The sequence below is a fragment of the Pseudoliparis swirei genome, chromosome 12 (assembly GCF_029220125.1).
Source record: "Pseudoliparis swirei isolate HS2019 ecotype Mariana Trench chromosome 12, NWPU_hadal_v1, whole genome shotgun sequence".
In the NCBI taxonomy this organism is placed as follows: domain Eukaryota; kingdom Metazoa; phylum Chordata; class Actinopteri; order Perciformes; family Liparidae; genus Pseudoliparis; species Pseudoliparis swirei.
Window position 1 is genome coordinate 16,655,002 of NC_079399.1, and position 19,694 is coordinate 16,674,695.

A 19,694-nucleotide genomic window follows, 5' to 3' on the forward strand; every position below is an offset into this window, starting at 1 on the left:
CATTTATTTTGCCGGAGATTTGATGGAAACGTATAATCCAATCATTGAATAGATCAGAAAATGTTTAACCGGTGAGTTGCTGATGTCTGAATGATCTTTTACGCGAACTGCCGTTGTGATCCGACTGATGTGAGTCTCACTCTGTTTCCTCGAGCTGCTCACACAATCACTCCGCAAGTTATGAAACGATGCTGCAATCTGACGGTTCGCCCCTCGGTGTTAACGCTGCACTCCGTGTCTTCCAGTGAGCGCGCAGAGATTAGATTGTTGTGGTTATTATGTTGTCAACTTTATTACTTTTCGGGGCGAGCCACTGGGCTCACCTAATTGGATTGTGGTGGTGTGTATTCCCTCAACAAGAGGAAGCTTAAACCTTTAAAATATTCAGATTATTAAGCTTGAAGGAGTGAAGCGGAATGTGGGCCTCAATTCTATACCCGCTAAAAATAGAAAACAGATGCATGGCAAACGTGTGTGTGTGTGTGTGTGTGTGTGTGTGTGTGTGTGTTGGCAGTAACCGAATCAATCCCCATGTACACAATGGAAAACAATAGAGAGCAGTCCATCATTGCACCAGATGAAATCCATATTCCTACAGCTCAACCCTATTTTCATTCTAATATTTTTTTTAAACATTGCATTTCTTTATTTTTTTGGCCCAGTCATCCTAAATGTGTGTTATGAATACAAACAATGTTCTCACAGCGTACATTTATATATATATATATATATATATATATATATATCTTCATTAGTCCTGCTTAGCTCAGTCATTAAAGGCTTGTCGCTCTTCGTTATTCATGAAGGGCAAAGTCAGACAGCCATGTGCCCCGTGTTCAGATCATCACTCCTAATATTTATATTTACACACACAATCAAAACGGATTGACAGCCACAATGTGGCGTTCAGAGACCAACGTCGAGGCGTCTGCTGGTCGAGGCGGATTCAGCCGAGGGAACTGGTTCTGTCAAATCAGCGTGAAACTTTATAGTAATATTTCCTTTGTTAAAAACATTTGTTTCGTGATGTAATACGTTGATTTGTCTGGGTTTTACTTCATCTACTCAGTATGATGGATGGTTTCAGATTCATAGACGTGCAGAGAGAGCAGGGAAACCTTCAGCCCGGGTCTTGGCGGCCCACCTCGTGTCGTGAGGTGCTTTTGGCAACGCTGCAAAATGTGTTTAATATACATATTTATGTGAAACGGCTACAGTTAAACTAGCCAGCTAACGTGAGTTGGCTAAGAATTAGTCTCCATAAGAAACGTGTTGCGGTACGTTCAGCGAGTTTAACGGTATTTTTCAATTTCAGAGCAGAACTGCCTCCACAAGCTGTCGACTCAGAGATTACCACCGCATCACTCCTTCCAAATATAACTCTCAGGCTGGGGAGGAGGAATCAAAGTCTGTATTATAATTCTCTCTGCTGCAACTGTAAGTTTAAATTGAGCGTCTCTGCGCTTGTCACACACACACACACACACACACACACACCTTAACTAATACAGCTCCAATGCTCTGAGACGATCAAAAGGGAAACAGTCATTCAATTGTGGCTACAGGTTTAGTTGCTGCACCATACAGACACACCGCCACGCATAAACACACACACACACGCACACACACACACACACACACACACACACACACATAAACACCAGCTTCTGTCTTTCAGCCCTTCAAATCTCAGACAACAGGACTAAGAACTTACGCCGAAGGTTAACCAACAATTAGATTACGTGGTGTAATTTTTCTGCATAAATATAAAACAAATGGTCCAAATGTTAGTGAGTTTTAAGATTAATAGAGGCCATGTAGTCTTCCAGACTCAAACTTGTGATATAATCGTTTCAAATCAGTCAAATATCTCCCATGAAGGCGTGCAACACATTACTAACGGGAACGACTGGTCATATATATAGAATCACGAGTCTCTTGAATTGCATCCACGTTTCCCTCACTTTAGTATTAGCCCCTCCCCCCAGGTGTTCATGGGGAGGAGAAGGAAACCGTGCAAGGAGGAAATAAAAAATGAGTAAATCTGTTTTTCAGAGAATAGAGAGGTCCTTTCCTCTGAAGCATCGCGTGAAGGGAAGTCTGTGTCTCATGATGGAGACAGCTGATCACAGCTGGACAGACAGCTGGACAGACACGTGCACGTTATTTACTCATAAAGGCACGTAGAGCCGGCTGCTGTGGAGCACCTCCTTAGGGAGCGTCTTTGGGTGGAGCAACCTTCTGCGGAGGTTCCTTTGGGGCAGACGCCTGCTGGACACACCGTCGGGTTCACCCGCTTGCCTTTGAGTTCCCTCACGAGTTATTTGTTGCACCGATAGAATTTTATTTTGTCTGATGAAGCAATCTTGTTTACTTGAAAGCGATTGCAATTTTCTTCATGAAAGCACAGATGGAGGAGTCACAAAGTGTGGTTATTTTAATAGAAATTCCACTTGGACCATTTTGTTACAATATATTCCAAAATAATTCATCCTTGAGTGGGAACACTTTGTTTTGAAGGCCTTTGTCAAACAGCACCTAGACATGCACACAGTAGATACCGTTACACGCTACACACACCGCAACCAGTAAAGTCACCTGGTAATAAGACGGTTACTTAAAGCATTTTTAGCCTGTTCCGCTGATCTTCTATAAGAATACTTTTTGTTGTTGATTTTCTACAAGTAAACCATCTTCGTTCAATATGTATCTCTCGGCAGTGCCTCGCTGCAGGTGACGGTACGAATTATCTGTGATAGTCCAGACTTGATGTACATGGTCGGTTTCTGTAATGAGATTTTCTTTACAAAGGCCGGATTTAATAAATGACGAGACATAGGGCTGCTCTTCTGTTCCTGCCTCTGCGAGATGACCAAACGTGTTGAAAAGCAGAGAAGAAGAGCCAAGGGTACTGCTCCCTCTGAGTGTATTTCAGTTTTATTGATTTACTGACATGAGGAGAGAGGAACAAATGTCCCCTGACAGTCCACCTCTATGACACGCGCGTGATGCCAAAGGAAAGTGGCCTTCAGAGGGCCCACGAAATAATGCTGATTCTCCCAATGATGACCTCAGTGTGTGGACTGATACTGACACTGGATGTTGGTGAAGTTTAATAGCCATCATGCACAAGACTCTCTACTTATGTGGCCAAATGTGATCTTTTATTATAATAAGGGATGCTGAAGGCAACCCATTGTTGGGCCAAGGTATTTGGGCTTTTTCATTTGAGGACGCACCACATTTGGCCCGGGTATACTCGGCTGTTCCCAGCGGTGGACCCCGGCCAAACGCTGGCACAAGCTCAGCGAACCGGGGCCGAGTTTCACAAAGACTGGACCCCGGACGTCTAACCGGATCTGTCAGCCACATTTAGAGTGTGAGCCAGAGCCGGGCCGCATGGCGTCCCCTGGTGCCAGAACAAAGCCAAATGTTCTGTGATCACCTCGACGCTGACGGCTACCACGAAGAGGAAGGCAAACACCGAGCAAATGTATCTTCCTTGGAGGCTCTATGTTTGGGACGTGTGGGGGAATATGCTAATTAGTTGTTTTTTTGCCAAGAGTCCGACAAGGAAGGTTGACACTCAAGAGAGAGTCACGGCCAGTGTTGGAACGACACCATGGCTTTCGAAGGAGCCCTATTTGTATGGAGGGTTGAGGGCGGAAGGCTACTACACATGTAAGAATATATATATATATATTAGGGCTGTGAAACGATTAAAATTTTTAATCGGGTTAATCACAGGTTTTTGTGGATTAATCATGATTAATCACATATTACCGATATTCTCGGTATATTTTGTGAGAACATAGAGATTTATGACAAAAGACAGATATATACATTTATACATTCTTCTATACAATGGTGCTGCAACTCAGCAGTTATTTAGCAGTTTTCTTCCATATGGAACATTAATACATCTTCATCCTAAACAGAATGTTTAACCCTCCTGTTACCTTTAGGGTCACTTTGACCCCATTCAATGTTTAATGTCGGTGTTCTTTGGGGTCAATTTGACCCCAGGCTGTTTTTCACTGTGTCAAACTTATAAGAAATATCAACTTTTTTATATATTTAAAGGGCTATTTAGGTAGTCAACAAACAAACATAAAGTACCTCACACTTAAACTTGGGAAGCAATATTAATTCTAATAATTTTCTGTAGGTTTTAATTGCTGGGGTCAAATTGACCCCGAGGGTAAAATATGTTAGTAAATGTAAAGGAGGGTTAACCTCTTCCACTCCACTGAGGACGCCGGCGTCCTTAAGCCCCTCCCCTTCCCTTTAAACGGCTTGCTCACGCAGACCACGTCAATAAACATGGGCATGTTTGGTATCCCAGCATTCAACATATCCTCATCTTTGCAAAGAACATATACATTTTCTTTTATTTCGTAATAATTTTTCACAAGAGGAGCCCTAACACACAATGTCTAAAGTCGCGATCAATGCAGCAAGTCGGGTCTTGCAACATTTCGACGGAGAAAACGTACAGAATACACTTTCTAAGTAGATGTATTAGCGGAGGTATTAGCGGAAGTACTAGCGGAAGTTAGCAAAGAGCTAGCGGAATCAGAAAAGGTAAAAGGTTTGACAAAAACTTTTTTTGGTGCGCTGTGTCTTCCTGACAGTAACGTGTTGAAGCCAGGAGACCGCGCTGTCTTTGCCCGGCCATGAACACGGTGATTTGCTCCGTTTTGTTTGACTACATTTTATGAGTAACAGTTAGGGGGGTGCTAGTGACTTTTCATGCGCGAAGACCGGCATCTGAACTCTGCGGCAACCGCGATCGACATATTGAGCACCCCTGCATTAAAACATTGGTGCAAGTGACTTTTTTTCGTCCCGATGTGCGCACACGCCGGCATCCGGCGAGACGGGATCGGAGTCGTGTTAACGTGACACTAGAGACAGAATGACATGCTGCTGGTTCGAGACGACCAACAACAGACGGATTGGAAGCTCATTCTGCGCATGCGTTAAATGCGTTTAAAAAAATAACGAAGTTAAACCTGTAATTTAATTAACTGAGTTAACGCGTTATTTTTCACAGCACTATATATATATATATATATATTCCAATTTATAGAGAAGATATTTAGCCTGGTTCAACAAAGGAAGAACATTTTTAACAACCCAAAACAGCGAGGTGTGCCTGTGGAGCGGACCTGCGTGCGCAACCAACCGTTTTGGGTTCAAGATATTTAAAAAAAGAAAGGAAAGAGTACGGCGAACACCACCATCTATTCCGCCAATTGTGTCTCCATGGCGAGGCTTTCAGTTTCACTTCCGACCGAGCAGGAGTCAGTTTGAGTCGTGTTTAGATTATAAAGCTCCTCGTCATTAAATGCTAATATGAGGTTCTCCTCTGGAAAACAGGCAGGAAAGCCCGCCTCCTGCTTGATCCGATTGGCTGCCTTGGCCGAGTGTGACATTGATGAGCTGTGCGCCTCCGCGCCTCGCGCTTAAAGTTGAGGATGTTTTAAATTTTAACCGCCCCTGAAAAACGGAAAAAAACCGCGCCGCGTGGCGTTTAAAAGGCGCGTCTGAAAGTGGCGCCGTACCGTAGGGAATCGATGGTTTTGCGGGCTACGCGTTTTTGAGATGGGCGTCTGGTGTGATCGAGCCCCAATACTCTCTAAACACACATTAGCATGTTGCTCATAATGCTATCGAATCCCTTTATAGTTGAAAGAGGTTTCCTCTCAGTGGCACGAGATGAAAAGTCAAGTGATCAACAAAATGATTTTTTTCCCCGGTGAAGACCTAAAATGAAAAGAAAAGACCTCAAGGGACATTCAGGAGGAGTTGATAATGATGGTTTACAGCAGTTCATCAGCCTGACCACAAAGCCTCGTGCCAGTCATCAGCTATTGCTTCACTTGTTTTATTCCTCAGCTCGTGCTCTGTAGGTTTGGTGGTGAGTGGTTGTGGATGGGGATCGGAGCGTATTGATGCTCCCTGCAGACGCACATAAACCAACAACCGAGCCGGTGTGATGACCCCGTCAGCCTTAAGCAATAGTTTTACCACCTGGGAGCCTGATTCCTTTATTGATGGACCTTGAGACTCTTCCTTGTTTAACCTCATATTTAATGCACTCTGCGAATACTTACCGTTGCTTCTTCCAATAACGAGACGCATCAAACTCGTGTATCTGTTCGTGTTTATGACGATGTGTAGCACAGTAAGTAAGTCGTCACGGCCCTCGACGGTTTGAGGACTTATTGACTCACGACGAGAGCAAAATTAATTCACCCGTTGGGCTTCAAGCCTCAGCGAACAACATTGATTGTGAAGTGTGTGTGTGTGTGTGTGTGTACACAGCATGTGCTAGTACTTTACCAAACTGACCTTTCGCGAGTCCCCTTTTAGCTACTCTTGCTTGCTCCTCCTTTCAAGCTTTCGGAATACACTCCATAATAATAACCTACGACTCAAAATCATTTGTAATTTTTTAAGCAGTGGGTTGAAATGACGTCAGCTGTAGCTAACTAGTGTAGAGTTGTAATGGTTTTTTATCTTGACTTGCACTGGTTATTAAAGGATGCCTATATGTAGATTATTGTTTTATGGTTTCCTATATTATTGAATGTAATCAACATTGGCTCCATGAATCGGTGGTACCTGGTCGGTGAGAATGAAGCGGTGAGCCACACATGCAAAATATTACAAGTCATCCTTTACTCTTTTATCTTGTGTTTTTGTTTTTGTAATGGCAAAAAAAAGAGAAAATAACTTCCGCAGTGCCCAAATAATTTATGACAAGAAAATAACAATTGGGAAAGGGGTGTCTACCAAATGCCTGAGGCTGTGCAGTTTTCAATTTATTTAGGCTCGATCATGTCAGCTAACCTCTGTGTAAGTTATACACTATATTTTTATATTTGGACTATAATAATAAAACTTAACAGATATAAAAATAACACCACATGTACAGTATTCTAAGTGGCAATTACATTAGACTGCCTATAGTCACACACTAATATTAATGGATGGAAGGATGTTTCATGTCCTTTTAAACACACTTTAAAACATTACGGTCCACTTTAAATCTGATTGTAATGACGTCATGGTCGTCTGTGAACTGTTTCATTATGAACAGCAATATGGCAATGCACACGCTCGGGAATTTTTGAACCTTTATTGGTGAAATTCTAACGCATTTCTGTTCACAAACGTGGACACACATGGAGTAAACACCCACAGTGTTGCAAACATCGTGTGGGAGTTTAAATAGAAACCAAATGAAGAAAACTATTTGCGTCATCCAAATGACTGTGCGGTACTTCCTGCAGCTGTCGTTCCAGTCAGTTTAAATGTTTAATTTCACTTCAGTGAAGCTTTGATAGACGAAGTGACATCACTAAAGTTCAACTTGGTGCATTCATGTTCCACGGAAGAAGTGTGTACTTCACAGTACCTCCCTGCTGGGAGTTACTGTTTTGAATACGAGGAAATAGGAAATCTGTTACGGATTTCTTTGGTTTCAATTTGTATATTTTTTTTTTTTACAAACTTACTTTAAAGTTGAAAATACTAATAAAAGCCTGGACTTAACGTTCTATTATTTATTTATTTTTTAGAAGAAGAAGAATTTAATATTTTGATGAAGACCATTTTAAGATAATTTCTAAACCGGAAGTGGCACGGTGAAAGTTAACGTTCCTTTGAGCAGCAGATGGGGGGATGAAGAGTCATTGTCCATTTGATGGTTTTCATCCTTGTACAACTGGTACTTAATGCATCGTATCCTAATACGACACAGATATGGCATGTGCATGCTTTCAGCTTGTGTGTATGCAAAACCTGTAGCAGTCATTTTGAGTTTCGTGAACTATGAAGCATCATAAAGTTGGTAACATTGACAATATTCAATGATGGAAACATTCGTCCCTCTGAATATTATTAAATATCATTAACAGTGTTATAGTTGGTCTGATGTTATTGATAACAAAGATGCTCTATTAAAATAATATTCATGTTGATTAACTACCGACTTGGCACCAATTTGAATTCAGTGACCTAATGACCTCTTCTTCTTCTTCGTCTTCTTCTTCTCCTTCTGAAACGGTCTAAAGTCAGTATATTTATATTTAGTCTACCCATTGCGAGACCAAAACGTTTTTCTGATAGGTGTTTTCCTTTCTGCTGGATAATTGTTTTTTCCTTTGTTTATTGGGCTTTTTAACAACACAACAATTATTCACTGACTGGTGCACATACAATTAAAATAGTTTGTCATTTGTGACATTTTACGACATTTAATATACATGTTAAATTAATATACATTTTGCTAATTGAGCTAATTAATATTACAAGCCACCTGATGTGGCTTGTAATTGCTGGCCACAGGGACTACGGTTGAAATGTAGCCTTAGATAAGACACATTTACCCCTGGGTTAATTGACGTGTATAGTCCCTGTTCAAATACATTTAAATTAAATTAAATTGAACCTACACTGTCTATAATAGATCTGTGTCTGTATTTGTCTCAGTCTTCATGAGGCATATTCTATTTAGAAGAAACGTGAGGTTGTGTAGCACCTAAAACAACCACGTGCACGAGTCCAGTTCATTCAAAGTGGAATTTTAAAATGTAAATCACGGCTTAGGCAAACAACAACGTCACCCCCCCCCCCCCCCTCCCCTGAACGTCACGTCTCGCTGTCAGCACGTATGCCGGGTCTCACGTGTTTTTGGTGTTGATATGGAGTTTTCCGACAGCGCCTGAACGCAGCGCTTCTCCCATCCGACGTGAATGCAGCATAAACTGTTGAGGTGATCCATGGCAACAGAGGAGCGGCAACCAACCGCCGAGCCTGTCCTACACACACTCTCTCTGTCTCTCTCTCTCTCTCTCTCACACACACACATTCACGCGCGCGCCTTCAATCTCTACACGCTCTCCGTCAATGTAGCCGGAATGCGCCGAGGAAGAAGCACTCTCGCCGGCTCCCGTTGAGGCATTTCGGCATCAAGGTGACCGACCGTGGAGCCGGCCAGCTGCCCGACATCCGCGCCAGGTGCCAGCCGACCGGACCCGCTCCTCGCGCGGCTGACAACGGAACCCATCTTCTTGAACGGACACGATGGTTGAAGCTAAGGTTTCTGGAGCTTAAAACCTCCCAAAACAATCACACAATTCACCCGTCGGTGTACTAGTATCCCGGACCCGAGCAAAAATGAAACCAATTGGGCTAAAAAGGCTTCATATATTTAATTAATTCTGCTGTGTCGAGGGGGGTGTGGGGGGGGGGGAGACTACCCGACACTGTCCCGGTCCACTCCGCGGTCCGGGGTGTTATCACAGCACCACGTCGCGCTTTAAGCATCTGGAGCATCGTCGTGAAGATGGCGTCCGGGTCGGCTTGGCAGCAGTACTACTGCCCGACCGGTCAGGGGAAATTCAGCTCATCGGCGGCGACCAGCATGTCCTTCCAGACCGGCATCACCATGGAATATACCCAAGACCTGCACCTGAAGATGAGCAAGAAGATAGCGCAGCTAACCAAGGTAAGGAGTGTGGATGCGAGGCCTCGCGCTCCCGGAGCGGCGTATCAATCCGGTTCGACCCGGTGACGCTCGTGTGAGAACCGGGGCACCGAACTGTCCATTTGGTGATTGGTCTCTGACTGATGGACGTTTCTACCGGGCGAGAATGTGGTTCATTTCTGAATAATACAAATAAACTGTTGGAGTACTTTCGGCGGTCGTAAAACACAATAAGTGTCACTGGTTTCTAGACAAATGGCACTTTTACAATTGATTCACACAGATTTTTTGGTAGGTGACTCTTGGCTTTTAATACAAACGCACGTCGCCTCGCATTTAAATTGCACACCGAATTAAAATCCAGCCACTGCTTGTTTCTAAATATATTTAATATATATATATATATATATATTAAAATTATTCTTTTTTAAACTTTATTTATTTACTATATATATATATAAATATTCTTTTTTAATTCATTATATATATATATATATATATATATATATATATTAAAGATAAATAAAAAACAGCAAATAAGCCTAAAACGGTGAAATCCAGCAATGGAAAGAACGGCTCGCGCTCGGAGCTGCATCCATCAATCTCGGGTCATTAGCCACGACAACAATGGGCTCCGTCATTAGTCACCTGTAGCAGCAGAGACTGCTGGCAATTTGCTTCACTCGCCATGTTAAATACTCATGCAGCTAAATAAGGCACTTCCTCCAAAAACTTTGATCTTTCACCATGACGAGCAGTGCACTTGGAAATGAGACACAGTTTTAAATGTATGTGGCATCATCTGATCGTTGCTGTCTATACGATTTTATTTGCTCCTTGCTGTTTTGCTTATTTAGACTGTTGCATTTCATCAATTTCTGTTTTTGTCAATGTGTGTGTGTGTGTTAAATAGGAAGCTCCCCATGCCTTTTGATGTACATTACTCTTCAATATTTATTCATACGGCATGTAGTTTGAGAAGAAAACGTGCACTTGTTAATATATTAGATCCAGGAGCTCATTAGCCGGAGTTATTTCAGTGTAACATTTGATTTGCTTTGACCCAGCTGACTATGCAGGATGTGATACATCCACGCCGGCTCGGCTTTCAAGGGCATTTCAAAAGTGTTTTTCCTTTTTTTGCCCTGAGGGGCAGTGCTTTCATCTCTCGATTGCCAAAATGACACTGTTGAGACTTGTAACACAGAGCAGCACCACATCCACCTGGGGTCAAAGGCCGTCTGAGGCTCCAGTGTGTCATTATCACGGAGCTGGAGGTCTCCTCTAGCTGCCGAAGGCTTGGACTCCTCGGCTCGTTGGTTGTGTTCTCCCGAGGATTTGCCACTGACATATGAATTGTGCTGTGCAATATTTCTCTTTGTCGCTGAGGAAATCATAATTCAGCAGCCTCGCATAGTCTAGGAATGTGTGAGCCAGGCTCTAGGCGTGTGTGTGTGAGCCAGGCTCTAGGTGTGTGTGTGTGTGCCAGGCTCTAGGTGTGTGTGTGAGCCAGGCTCTGGGTGTGTGTGTGTGCCAGGCTCTAGGCGTGTGTGTGCCAGGCTCTGGTGCGGTGTGGGGCTCCTTAACCCTCCTGTTACCTTTCGGGTCAATTTGACCCCATTCAATGTTTAATTTCGGTGTTCTTTGGGGTCAATTTGACCCCAGGCTGTTTTTCACTGTCAAACATATAAGAAATATCAACTTTTTTATATATTTAAAGGGCTATTTAGGTAGTCAACAAACAAACATAAAGTACCTCACCCTTAAACTTGGGAAACAATATTAATTCTAATAATTTTCTGGAGGTTTTAATTGCTGGGGTCAAATTGACCCCGAGGGTAAAATATGTTAGTAAATGTAAAGGTAACAGGAGGGTTAAAGTCACATTGAAATAATAAAGTAGCCTTTTCAACTTGTTCGATAATTCTCCTATTTTGACAATAAACAACAAGGATATTACATACATTATACTTTCCTGTTATAAACAAAACTATTTCTACTAACAGAGTTGTCTGCAGTCATGCACACATGCCTTGAGCCCCATCTCCCCCTATTAATTAGCTTTCTATAATAGAAATAGAAACGCCACCTTTTTGGTTATTACTTTAAATGACGGTGTTCAAACTAACCATTTTATTTTTGCAATTTTGTGATTTCTCTACTTGAAATCTCAGGTTTCAGGGTGTCAGGTTGGCAAAGTGGAATAGCAATTAAAAACTTCTCAACATGTTTGCTGAACTCTGGGTGAACACTGGGTAACATTTGCTTGAATAGTTTTCTGAAAAGGGAAAACATGTCGAGGTAAAGCATCACTGTGATAAAAATAGTTTTGTTCCAGACACATTTTATATGTAGATGAAAAAAATGGTCAAAAACATTGTTGGGAAGGAAAAATAATGCACCAAACAAAAACATTGCCTCATTAGCTGTGCTAAATACTCATTATGAATGCGCAATGCATTTCTTTCACATGTTAGGTCAGTGTTCTAAGCATGCAGCAGCATTTTGCAACCCTCTGACAAGGATTACTTGTGTGACATTGTGAATTATGAAATATTGACGTTGCAATAATCATTTTGTGAAGCTGTGCAAAGAGTGCGATGTCTCTGTTTCAGGGGCATTTCGTGTGGTTGTGAATTTGTTGGGCAATCGGACGATTGCGTCACAGATTACTGAGTTTGACACAGTGTGTGATACTTAAGCCCAAAGAATCATTGAGAAATAATAAGTATGTCAAACATAAAGCTGCAGAAGAAAAGTCCTGTTTCATCAGCTTCACTCAAAATAACAACACAACATTACATGTTCTGAATATTATGAGGTCAAAGCGGAGCTGAACAGGGCCTCCAGCTACGGGGTGACGACAGGGGGACGGCGTCTTCACATGTGAAAGTCACGTGATTCCCACGGGCCCCGTATATCTCCCGCGACCTCGCCGTGTTAAACCCCACGACGACGGCGCGTGCGGCCATCTGCTCACGCCGACCGCTGATCTCCGCAGGGCGGCATTCAGGAATGAATGGCAACCTCGGGACCTCTGAGCAGCTCGCCGACTGATTCCCGGCCGGCTCCGGCTCGGGGATCGGCTCCAGAGTTATCGAGGCGTCTGAATTTTTCATCTGGTGCTGCCGACTGGCCTACTTTAATCCAGAGTGTCTTTCTATGTTCTTACTTTGAGTGTTGTGGTGCGTGGAGATCGCTTCCCCTTATAAGGTTTGGACACCGCGACATGCTGGACGTTCCTTTGATCTTGGGGCGCGGCTCTGCACACGGACGACCCGTCCGACGCTTTGGGAGTGTCAGGCCGAGATTCCGATCAGGACTCAAATGCTGAGGCGTCAGTGAGCAGTTTACTAATCACAACAAAAACTCTCCTAAGAGGTGGGTAATAAGTTTTCCAAAAAGGTTCGGTGGCTATGAATGTGGCCTGGGTGAACGACCATGAGACGAAACACTTTGGCACAGGACAGAGGGAAGACGCAGACTATAAGCACATGAGGGTAATGGGAACAGGTGGAAACAATCAGGGATCAGGGGAGACAATCAGACCGGTGACACATGAGGAAGGGCAAGTGACCTGAAACGAGAGGAGAGTTAGCCTTCAAAATAAAACAGGAAGTTACGAGACAAAACCCCAAGACAAGACAAGCTTCACCACGGTGTGACAGTACCCCTAAGGGCCGACTCCTGACGGCCCAGGCAGTTCAGGATGGTCCTTCACAAAGTCTTCGATGAGGACCGATCCAGTATAAACCGGATGGGACCCATTGACGCTCCTCCGGGCCGTACCTGCCAGTCCACCAGGTACTGCTTGCCCGACCACGGTTGCGCACAGCTAATAACTTCTTGACCTTGTAGACAGGACCCCGTCTATTACTTCAGGAGGAGGAGGGGCGGAGGCGGGACCATGGAGCTCTCCTGACTGGCTTGATCTGACTGACATGGAATGTCGGGTGGACACGGAGAGCCGGGCAGACGGCGAACCGCTGCAGGCCCGATAATCTTGGTGATGGGGAATGGCCCCACTGCGGTGCCAGTTTCTTGAGAGGCCTTTGAGGAGAGGTTCTTGGCTGAGAGCCACACTCTGGCCCGGCTGGTACGCAGGGGCGGTCGTCTTCTCGGCGGCCCTTTTGACCCGGTCTCCTTGGCGGATGAGGAGCTGCCGGGCGGCCGCCCAGATACGTCGGCAACGGCGGACCATGGCGTGGGCGGAGGGCACAGACACTTCCGGTTCCTGGTCCGCGAAGACAGGAGGCTCGTAACCATACACACATTTGAAGGGTGAGAAACCTGTGGCCGAGGTGGGCAGGGTATTATGGGCATACTCGACCCAGACCAGGTGCCGGCTCCAGGTTGAGGGGTTCTGGGACACCAGACAGCGGAGACCGGTCTCCAGCTGCTGGTTGAGGCGTTCGGCCTGGCTGTTGGCCTCCGGGTGATAGCCTGACGTGAGACTCGCCGTGGCGCCGATAAGCCGACAAAACTCCTTCCAGAAGCATGACACAAACTGGGGCCCCCGGTCGGAAACGATGTCCCTAGGGAAACCGTGGACTCTGAAGACATGGTTAATCATAATCTCAGCTGTCTCTTTGGCTGACGGCAGTTTGGGTAAGGCTATGAATCTTGTCATTTTGGAAAACCTGTCCACCACGGTAAGAACCGTGGTGTTACCTTCAGAGACCGGGAGGCCCGTGACAAAGTCCATGGAGATGTTAGCCCATGGTCTGGAGGGGATGGGGAGCGGTTGTAGAAGTCCCATACGCGGACCAGAGGACGTCTTATTCCTGGCGCAGACCGAACAAGCTAACGTACTCCTGGACCTCCGTTCCATGGACCGCCACCAGAACCTCCGAGATGGCAAACATGGTCCGAACCCCGGATGACAGGAAAGCAGCGAGGTGTGAGCCCAGTGGATCACCTGTGGGCAGCTCAGCGGAACAAACAACCGATTCTCAGGGCACCCCTAGGTGGCGGACTCTCCCGTTGCCTGCTTGACCTGCTTCTCTATTTTCCAAGTCACCGCTCCAACCACACAGGTTCGTGGAAGGATTGGCTCTGGTTCCTTGGCAACAGGCTCGGGTCGTGAGACGTGACAAGGCATCGGGCTTGACGTTCTGGGACCCCGCCTGTACGAGAGGCGAAAGAAGCGGTTAAAAGAGCCCCCACCTTGCCTGGCGAGAATTCAGTCTCTTGGCTTATATATTCCAGGTTCCTATGGTCGGTCCAGACGATAAACGGGTGTTCAGCTCCCTCAAGCCAGTGCCTCCATTCTTCCAAGGCCAGCTTGACCGCCAACAGCTCCGGTTGCCGACATCATAGTTCCGCTCCGCCCGCGACAGATGCTGCGACAAGAAGGCGCAGGATGCATCTTACCGTCCTGTTCAGACCGCTGGGACAGGACCGCCCAATCCTCATTGGGCGCCCACCTCGACCACAAACTGCCGCTGGGGATCAGGCATTGTGAGGATGGGAGCCGTGGTGAAGCGGGTCTTGAGGTGCTGAAAGGCTGCCTCCGCCTCCGGGACCAGAGGAAGCGCACCTTGGAGGTGAGTGCATGGAGCGGAGCTGCTATTGCGCTGAAGCCTCTGATAAACCGCCTATAAAAGTTCGCAAAACCGAGGAACTGCTGGACCTTTTTGTGGCTATCAGGTGTGGGCCATTCGGCCACAGCGCGCACTTTAGCCGGATCCATCTGCACCCTTCCAGGAGCTACAATGAAGCCCAGGAAGGAGATGGTGTCGGCATGAAACTCACTCTTTTCTGTCTTCACATAGAGTTTGTTTTCTAACAATCGTTGGAGAACCTGGGACACATGCTTTCTGTGAGTATCTAGATCTGGTGAGTAAATGAGAATGTCATCCAGGTAAAAGTACACAAACAGGTCTAAGAAATCACGGAGTACGTCATTGATCATAGCCTGGAATACAGCTGGGGCATTGGTGAGTCCGAAAGGCATCACTAAGTACTCGTAGTGGCCGCTAGGAGTATTAAATCCTGTCTTCCATTCATCTCCTTCTCTGATCCTGACTAAATGATAAGCGTTGCGTAAATCTAACTTGGTAAATACCTTAGCCTGTTGCAGTTGGTCAAAAACTGATGTCATGAGAGGTAGGGGTAACGATTCTTAATGGTGATGGCATTGAGGGGCTGTAATCGATGCAGGGTCTAAGGAGCCGTCCTTCTTCCTACAAAAAAATCCGCCCCTGCTGCTGATGACGAAGGACGAATAAGCCCGTCCTCAGCGATGACTCTATGTACTCTTTCATGGCTGCCTTCTCCGGCCCGGAGATGGAGTACAACCGCCCTTGGGAATGGGGAGCCAAACCAGGTCTATGGCGCAATCATAAGGCCGTGTGGGGAAGTGACATGGCCTTGGTCTTGTTAAAACCTCTCGGATGTGGTGGTAGCAGGGAGGCAGGCGCTTAGGTCGGACGTCTCAGAGTCTGTAGAGGTGATGGAAAGGTGATTAATGGAAGGCATGTTAATCCCTGGATAGAAACAGGTTTGCAGTGGCCGCACAATCCTGCCCCCACCCCATGATTGTCCCGTCTTCCAGTTTACGTGGGGTTGTGCTGACATAACCAAGGATTCCCAGGACTAGAGTCTGCGAGGCGATTCAAATAAATATAGGTTCAGGAGTTCCCTATGCTCCTGGATCTGCAGTTCAGTAGTTCTGTAGTGCGTGATCCTGAATAGTTCTTTGCTGAGGGTCCTGACCTTGATGGGGCTGACCAGGGTTCTGATTTTAACCCCAAAGTCTCCGCCAAACCCCAGTCAATTAGGTTCACATCGCCCGGAGTCTATGAGTGCCTTAAAGTCAATAGTGGTGGCATGGTGCGTTACCTTAACTGGCGTCAGGCTGCGCCGGCGAGGTCTGTGGCTTGGCTCACCTCCTGGGGTCTTTTGGCCGGACAGGCGGCGCGAGGTGGTTAGTCTTGCCGCAGTAAAGCAGCTGCCCTCCTGCTGGCGCGTCGTCGCTCCTCCGGTGTCAGCCGCATCCTGCCAATCTGCATGGGCTCCTCTTCTCCAGCGATGGAGGAGGAAGGCAGTGCTCAGGCGGCGAATAACGGGAACCTGCCCGCCCAGGGCAGGGGAACGATACCTCTCCGCCGACCCGCTGCTCTGTGGTTGCCGGAGCTCACGACCCCGGTTGTCTGTCCGGATGGCAAGCGAGATGAGTGAACCCAGGTCTGCAGGCAGATCCACTGGCAGCAGCAGCTCCTGGATGCGAGTCGCCAGCCCTTCAGGAATATGTCGACAGGGCTGTGTTGTCCCACCCACTCTCCACCGCCAGGTGCGAAAGCGGATGGCGAGTCGCACACCGAGTCCCTGCCCTGTGTCAGCCTGCTCAGCTCCTGGCCTTTTCCTGTCTGAAGACACTGGGTCAAAAATCCGCATGAGGGCAGTTCTAAAGTCTGTGAAAGAAAAGCAAAGCGGAGAACCACGCCCACTCAGCGGTGGCCCAAGCTCTGGCTCTCCTGCCAGGTGGGAAATCATGAAGGCTATTTTCGACCTATCTGTGGTGAAAGCCTGCAGCAGCTGTTCAAAATTTATCGAACAGTCAACAAGAAAAGCCCTGCATTGTCCTGGTTCCCCAGAGAAACGCTCCGGGAGGCCAACTTGATTCCCACCGGTCATGGGAGTGCCCTGGGTGAGCCACGGCAGCTGCTGGAGCTTCCTGCGCCATGGTGGCTGGGCTGGCTGCTGCAGGCGGTCCCCCAGCTCCCTCACCTGGGACACGAGCTGACCCAGCTGAGCCGCCATCGCCGCCTGAAACTCCTCCTGATGGGAGACCCGGGTTTCCTGAGCGCGTAGCATGGCGCCCACTGGCCAGCCTCTGCTGAGTCCATACTGGCCAAAGTGTACTGTCAGGCCGAGATTCCGATCAGGACTCAAATGCTGAGGCGTCAGTGAGCAGTTTACTAATCACAACAAAACTCCTAAGAGGTGGGTAATAAGTTTTCCAAAAAGGTTCGGTGGCTATGAATGTGGCCTGGGTGAACGACCATGAGACGAAACACTTTGGCACAGGACAGAGGGAAGACGCAGACTATAAGCACATGAGGGTAATGGGGAACAGATGGAAACAATCAGGGATCAGGGGAGACAATCAGACCGGTGACACATGAGGAAGGGCAAGTGACCTGAAACGAGAGGAGAGTTAGCCTTCAAAATAAAACAGGAAGTTACGAGACAAAACCCCAAGACAAGACAAGCTTCACCACGGTGTGACAGGGAGGATGGCATTGCCGAGAAATGCGCCGGTGTGATGGTCGTAGAGGAGGTCGTAGAGGAAGTCGTAGAGGAGGTCATAGAGGAGGTCGTAGAGGAGGTCGTAGAGGAAGTCGTAGAGGAGGTCTTATTGGAGGTCGTAGAGGAGGTCTTAGAGGAGGTCGTAGAGGAGGTCTTATAGGAAGTCGTAGAGGAGGTCGTAGAGGAGGTCGTAGAGGAAGTCGTAGAGGAGGTCGTAGAGGAGGTCGTAGAGGAGGTCTTATAGGAGGTCGTAGAGGAGGTCTTAGAGGAGGTCGTAGAGGAGGTCTTATAGGAGGTCTTAGAGGACGTCGTAGAGGAAGTCGTAGAGGAGGTCGTAGAGGAGGTCGTTGAGGTCTTAGAGGAAGTCGTAGAGGAGGTCGTTGAGGTCTTAGAGGAAGTCGTAGAGGAGGTCGTTGAGGAGGTCGTAGAGGAAGTCGTAGAGGAGGTCGTAGAGGAGGTCGTAGAGGAGGTCGTAGAGGAGGTCGTTGAGGAGGTCTTAGAGGAGGTTGGGGGCCTCTGCATCAGAATGGCGGTGGACCCTCTTCATGGCTATCCGTGGTGGAGGAGGCGTCTTTGTGTCTTTGTGTCTTCAGTCCTGCAACGAGTCGACAAACACCAGCTCCATGGTGACCTGTCTGCGCGGTGTGGATGGATTGTAAAGGGTTAACGCTTCGTTGTGCTCTTCTTTCATGTCACTTCTCCTTGTTTCTTCACATGGCGCCAATGGGTCTGAATGTTGGTGATGAAGTGGATTTGGCCTCCGAAGAGGTGACGTTCATATGTGTCTGGCCTGTTCAGTATTATATTAGTTGATTAGTGCAGGTTGATTTCTTTTCTGGAAATATTAAAACTTTACGCTCAAGAAATGGTGAAATATTTGTATAAGTATCTCTGAAGGCAAAATTAATATTTGAAAGTGTCTCAGAGTCTTACTGCATTATATCCCTGTTATAATATTATATTTTGAATTGTCATCTGGCCCCTTGTTTTTTTCTGTTTTCCTTCAAACACACACAAAAAAATCTAATTTCTACCGATAAACTGAAGCAGAACAATTACCAAGAATGCAGGAAATCAAGTTTATGGAGTTGTTTTTACTCTCAACAGGTTTTGGAGGAGAACCGAACAATCTTACTCTCCTTACTTTGTGCCCATTCTGACCGACCCCCTTCCTTTCTGCATCTTCTGATTTCTGAATACGATCTGCTCTTGATGCTCTGATACAAAAGCACAGTGGGCCGCACTCCTGGCTCTCGCGGTGGCTCCGTGCTCCGCCAGTCAATCAGCCATTGATTGCTTTTCTCCGGTGGCGTTGAATTCCATGATTGGTGACGCAGGACTTGTTTGCTGCCACTGTCATTCAAGACTTCTTGCAGTCATTTTTAATCCCACAAAGCTGCTTTCCGGGTCCTTTGTGTAGTTCAGGCTCTTTTTTCTTTTTTTTGGAAAGCCGTATTTCACGAGTTATACCCACTGATGGTTTTGCCCTTTTATTGTAGTGCCTCTGTCAAAAAGAAGGCAATGTAGAGGGTTTTGTGGCTATGGCAACACATTTTAAATGAATTATAATTCAAATGGCTTGAAAGAAGTTGATGGGGGATAGATATATCTATATATATCTATATATATATAGATATATATATATAGATATCTATATCTATATAGATATATCTATATATAGATATAGATATATCTATAATTATTTTGTTGTTGAAAGGAATAAGCCTGATTGTGTCGCCTGAATCTGGACCAAAGCTTCCGGTTGTTGTCGGAGGGAACGCTGGGAAACAGAGCGGGCAGCATGATATTTTGCATTGTTAGGAGAATGCCTTTAAACAAATCTATTACTTAGCCGTGTGTGTGTGTGTGTGTGTGTGTGTGTGTGTGTGTGTGTGTGTGTGTGTGTGTGTGTGTGTGTGCGTGTCATCAGCAATGCCTGACT

At 46.2% G+C, this 19,694-nt stretch overlaps 1 protein-coding gene across 5 annotated transcripts in view; it reads left to right on the plus strand.

The window, feature by feature from the left end:
* Positions 1–9,306: 9,306 nt before the first annotated feature.
* fam184ab (family with sequence similarity 184 member Ab) overlaps positions 9,307–19,694 on the plus strand; it is a 131,437-nt gene continuing 121,049 nt past the window's right edge. For all 5 annotated transcript variants that reach the window (XM_056428298.1, XM_056428302.1, XM_056428300.1 and 2 more), the window contains exon 1: positions 9,307–9,520. In XM_056428298.1, coding sequence (XP_056284273.1) covers positions 9,359–9,520 — 162 coding nt within the window. In that variant the 5' untranslated portion in view covers positions 9,307–9,358. The remainder of the gene's footprint in view (positions 9,521–19,694) is intronic.